The sequence below is a fragment of the Plasmodium gallinaceum genome, assembly GCF_900005855.1.
Source record: "Plasmodium gallinaceum strain 8A genome assembly, contig: PGAL8A_v1_118, whole genome shotgun sequence".
Classification (NCBI taxonomy): Eukaryota; Apicomplexa; class Aconoidasida; order Haemosporida; family Plasmodiidae; genus Plasmodium; species Plasmodium gallinaceum.
In genome coordinates, this window is record NW_021628274.1 from 11,284 (window position 1) to 16,874 (window position 5,591).

The 5,591-nt window shown below is 17.1% G+C and overlaps 1 protein-coding gene across 1 annotated transcript, besides 2 other annotated features; it reads right to left on the reverse strand.

The window, feature by feature from the left end:
• Positions 1 to 314: 314 nt before the first annotated feature.
• Positions 315 to 1,014: a repeat region.
• Positions 1,004 to 1,424: a repeat region.
• Positions 1,425 to 2,152: 728 nt separating this feature from the next.
• On the reverse strand, positions 2,153 to 2,967 carry PGAL8A_00413900 (Plasmodium exported protein, unknown function; the record flags this gene model as incomplete). The annotated part of the gene is made up of 2 exons (XM_028672849.1): positions 2,153 to 2,710; positions 2,896 to 2,967. 2 exons carry the CDS (start codon positions 2,965 to 2,967, stop codon positions 2,153 to 2,155), a joined length of 630 nt encoding a protein of 209 aa, XP_028529361.1.
• Positions 2,968 to 5,591: the final 2,624 nt, after the last annotated feature.

A 5,591-nucleotide genomic window follows, 5' to 3' on the forward strand; every position in this document is an offset into this window, starting at 1 on the left:
ATATTTAATAATTACAAATCATGGCCAATAATTTAACAAGAATAAGTAATTATTAAAGAACAAATTTAATTCATATATATAAATTACAAAGATAAAAATTTTATTATAATTAGTATAAAATTTTCTTTTTAAAATTATGCAAAGTTTATTCTTAAGATTCATTTTTTTTCTATCCTCAAAATAAAAAAAATATTATTTTAACTTATAAAAGAAACAAAAAAAGTTAGTTGTTATTAATCTTTTTTTTTTTTTTACTTTTTTCTTTACCTATTGCTTGCATGATGATTTATTAATTGTTTATTTAATGACTTTCCTAGAGTATTGGTTAATAAAAGGCTTTATTAACCTCTTTGGAAAATAAAGGGGCTAGTTATAGGAAGAATAATTAGTTGGATATCACACACAAAAAAAAAAATGATCAATTTTTTTTTGTTTGTATTTTTATAAAAAAAAAAACAGAGAATGACAGGAAAAAAAAAATTGATAAAAAAAAAAAAATCATTTGGAAAAAAATTTGTTTTTAATAAATAAAAATTAAAAAAAAAAAAAAAGAATTTCTTTTTTTTTGAACGAAATATAATTTTTATTTTTTTTAAGAGAAAATTTTATATATATAATAATAAAATTTTTACGTAATTAATATTTATATAATTAATTTGTATTGTCATTAATTGTTTATGTTTGTTAATTCAATACCAATATATATTAATTGCTGAACATAACTCATAACAAAGAAACAAGTAATATACATTTAATTAATTATCAATATATAATAAGGATTTAAATTTTTGATAAAAATAAGGATTTTTATTAAAGTAAATAAATGCCTATTGAAATTAAAGAATGCTGAACGAAGTAGATCACATAATTAAGGATCACTCGTTCAAAGCATTTAAAAATATATATAAATACATCAAAACCGTAGAGTTAAATCTACATGCTCTTTATTAATTTGTTTGTTCAGTACTCTAGCAAAGTCACCGAACATCCAGTTAATAAATCAAGTATTGAATAATTAGATTAATAGAGAGCATTAGAATTACCTCTACTAATTTGATTAAGTATAATTTTAATGCTATATACCAGTAAACTGCATTTATATGGTCTACTTCATTCAACAATTACTATTTTTGAGAGATATTATTTGCTTTAATAAAAATTCCCATTTTTTTTAAAAATCTAAACTTTCATTAATTGTTGATTTTAATTACATATATATTATTTACAATGTTATGAATGATGTTTAACAATTGCAACACAATGATTTCAAATTAACAAACATAAATAATTAACAGAATACAAAATAAATTGTATAAATACTATAAAATACAAAATTTTATTATCATTAACATAAAATTTTCTTACATGAATTTAAAAATAAATATACTACAAAAAACTTTTTAGTTAACATCTTTTCTTTTTTTAATTTTCCAAAAATTAAATCACTTTAAAAAAAATATATATTTTCTTTTATGCATTTAAAAATTACAAAAGGAAAACAAAAAAAATTAACAGATTTTTTCCTTTACTTAGCATGTGTATGACTAACTAATTATTTTTTATATTACTATTATTTTGTATTCTCTAAAAGGTTATTAATTAATATCTTTTATTACCCAATTTGAAACAAAAATAAATTTTTTGCAGCAAATTTTGATAAGAAATAAAAGTAAAATCTTAAAAACATATTTAGCAAAAAAAACAAACAAAAATAAAAAAAAGTATTTTTTTTAATTAGTAAATGTGCATGTCTACCTTATTTTTCTACATGTTTATAACTATTCACGAATAGTTAATGCCTTTTATTAAATAATACATTAAAAAAAATTATATGTCCTTTTTTTAATTATGTATAAATGAATATATTTAATACTTACGAATAAGACAAAATAAATTAAATAATGAATTAAACTAAGAGATTATGAAAAATTATAATAATTTAGTGTTGTATTTTTATTAAAAATATAATATATTTTTTTTTGTTACTGTTTTATTTGTCCAACCAACATTAAATAAAAAGTTTATATGAAAGAATAAATAATTAAAAAGATGAAGCAATATATTAAGGCAAGAATTCATTATAAAAGTTCTAAGCACGTAATTTAATGAATTGAATATTTTTCCGCTAACATTCTAAATACATTTATTAATTTTATTCTTGATTATTAATTAATGGCATATAATCTTTTTTTTTATTTTTAAAAATGGATTTATAAAAAGTGGGAACATTTTTGCAATTTGAGGGGTACCATTCATCCTTACATTTTTTTATATATTTCATAAACCATTCTTCTAATATATTACAAAGCTTAGACAACTCTTTTCTTTTCTTCTCGAAATATTTATAGCACTCTTTATCATTATGACGACTTACCCATATTGGTATATACTCTGCAAGAACTTCCTCATGGAAACTTTTTATATCATCAGATATTTTATTATACCATTGATCGAAATGTTCTACTTCCCACTCTCTTTCATATGAAGAAAATTTTTTTCTTAAATCATTGCATAAATTTTGCCAATCAGATAACATTCTTTCTATGAGTGCACCTGTTTTAATATTAAAATGAATACTATATATTCCATATGGATTATCCATCTTTAAAATTTTATTTTTAATTTCTTCTTCTTCTTCTGCTAGAATTCTCAAATATTCTTTATTAAATTTTATTATGGAAACTGATTGGCTTTTTTGATTGAATAAACACTAAAATAAAGTTCAAAAATTGAAGCATTAAAAAGTATACTTAGATTAATATAATTTTAATACATGTAAACTTTATCTTATAAATATTTATGAAAATGGGTGCGAATTTAATTTGAATCTAAACTTACTTCTAAAAGAATACAAAAAAGAACAAAATACAACAAAATAATGAGTTTGAATTGAACACGAACTATGCTTCCCTTCTTTTTAGTTGTTCCTCCTTTATGTATATATGGATATATAGGATAATTTTTCATTGTTATATTATTCAAATTTAAAAGCCTTTTTCTTAAATTACTAATTTATCTTATAAAATATGTTATATTAAATGCTATATTTTTAAAAACTAAAAAGTATTATTTCAAATTAAAAACTATACTCAATATATTTTTATTAAGAATTATCATTTATAATTAAAATTTAAATAAAAGTTTTTAACTCAAAAAAAAAAATAATAAGAACCAACAGAAAATATAAATGAAAATTTAAACAAAATTTTTTTTTTAAATTTTAACTTAAATTAAATTCAGAATCCCTACAGGAACCTTACAAAGTAATAAAATTAAAATTAAGTAAACAACTAGAATTCTAAATCTTAGATAATGAATATTAAGAAACGAATTTTTTTTTAATAAATTTTAAAATGTAAATATCTTAATGCATTTATTTTTTTTTTTATAATTTAATTATTTTATATTTTTATTGGTACATTAAAGTTTTATTTTAATTTAAGTAAAACATATTAAAATTATTTAATACTTTAAAGTTGTTTAGAAATACTTAAAAAATAAATTATTACATTTGCAATTCCAAGGAAATATAAAATTAATAGTTTAAAAGGTAAAATTAAAAAAATTAGATAAGATTATCAATAAATGAATTTTTTATATAAATAAGTTTATTTATTTTTGCTTCACTATTTTTTTGTGCTTTTTATTTGTCAATTATTAAAGGCATTTTCATCTGAATTATTATTATATTATTTTTTTTTGTAACGTTAACAATTTTCATCGTTTTTTAGTTTTAATTTTAACTCTTGAAACATATATATATTATTATATTTTAAAAATAAATTTTTTTGATGTTTTCATTGAAAATATATTAAAAAAATAAAAATATATATATTTGGAAAATGCAAAAAATGTTAAAAAAAATCTTTTCCCTTAATTATATTTAAACAAATAATGCTAGTAACGATTTATAAAAATAAAAACTTTTTTTTTTAATCAACTATATATATCATTTTAATATTATTTTTTAATATAGGGAAAACATATAGTCATACTATTTCTCACGTGATTAAATTTTATAAGAATTGTGTTTTCTTCAAATAAATATTATATATAACATGCTCTAAAAAGAAAAAGTAAAAAAAAAAATGATTAAAGGAATTCTTCTTATATTTATACTTTTGAATTACCATATTTAATATAAAAAAAATTTACTCTAAATGTTTTTTGCCAAAATAATTCATTATAATTTTGAATTTCTGTTTTTTTATATATGAATAAACTCTATTCTTATTTATATCTATATGTATTGGTTTTATTTTTCCTATATTATTTATATTATACTATTTATCTTATTATTTCATATTATTATTATTGTATGATTTTTATGCAACATTTATAAATATCATTTATGAAAATATTTACGTAAAAAAAAATATAATTGTCAAGTAAAAATGATAAAAAAAATTTTTAAAAATAAAAATGTAAAATTTAATATTGATGATAATTAAATGGTTATTAAAATAAAAATTAAAGATTATTAAATATAAAAATAAGAAAAAATGAAAATATATTCATGTATTATTGGATACGAATAATTATATTTATTTAATAATTATGAATATAATATTAGAATTATACAAATGTGTTAATTAAAAATTCTCAAAATAAAAAATATTTTATTTTTATTTTAAAATAGATAATAAAAATTTGATTTTAATTAAAATATAAAAATTATTATGTTATAAGTGTGAATGTGACAAAATCGATATTTATATATAGTAATTCTAAATTATAAAAATCAAGAATTGAAATAAAATTGTATCTATTCAAATAATATGTAACGAATTTATAAAAAATTAGAATAACTGAAAAATGAAAATAGTTATTGTAAAATTTAAATTATAATATTTGAACTAGTAAAAAGAATGTTAATAATAAATACTAAGATAAATATTTGTTGCTCACAATTATATTCCTTATAAAAAAAAGAACCTTATAGAAAAAAAAATATAAATAAAAAGAACCATTTTGCAAAATATGTAATTATCAATATGATAATTTTATCAATTTCCTTAATAAGATATTTACATGTAATTATTTAAAATGCTTTTATATATATAGATTTTCCTTTTTCACAAAAGGAAAAAAAATGTTGCATCATTTTAAGACTATTTTTTTATCTTCTATCACGAAGAAAAAAATGAGCATTTAATTTTCACATAAAAAAAAAAAATTAAGATATGCTGTTTGTAAGATGAAAAAAGTTGATTGTAACTTATAATTGTATTTTTTAATTTTTATCTTCATGCAAAGAATATATAAAACTCTTTAAGTAAACTGAAAGCTTTTTTTATAAATTTAAAATAATGTCCTTTTACTATAATGCAATATTAATGAATAAATAAAGATACAAAATAAATAATTGAGTTATTAAACACATTATAATTAGAAAGAAGAACTTTATGCATACCTCATTTTTGCAATATATGATGAATTCCTTTTTTTCAAATGTAATTTATTCTATGAAATATTCAATTCGCTTTATATTTAATTATAATAAAAAAACTAAGGGTTAATAAAAATCGTGCCTTTTTTTTTTCAATATTTTTATTAGAAAAATTAAAATAGTTTTTAAATAAGTAAAAATT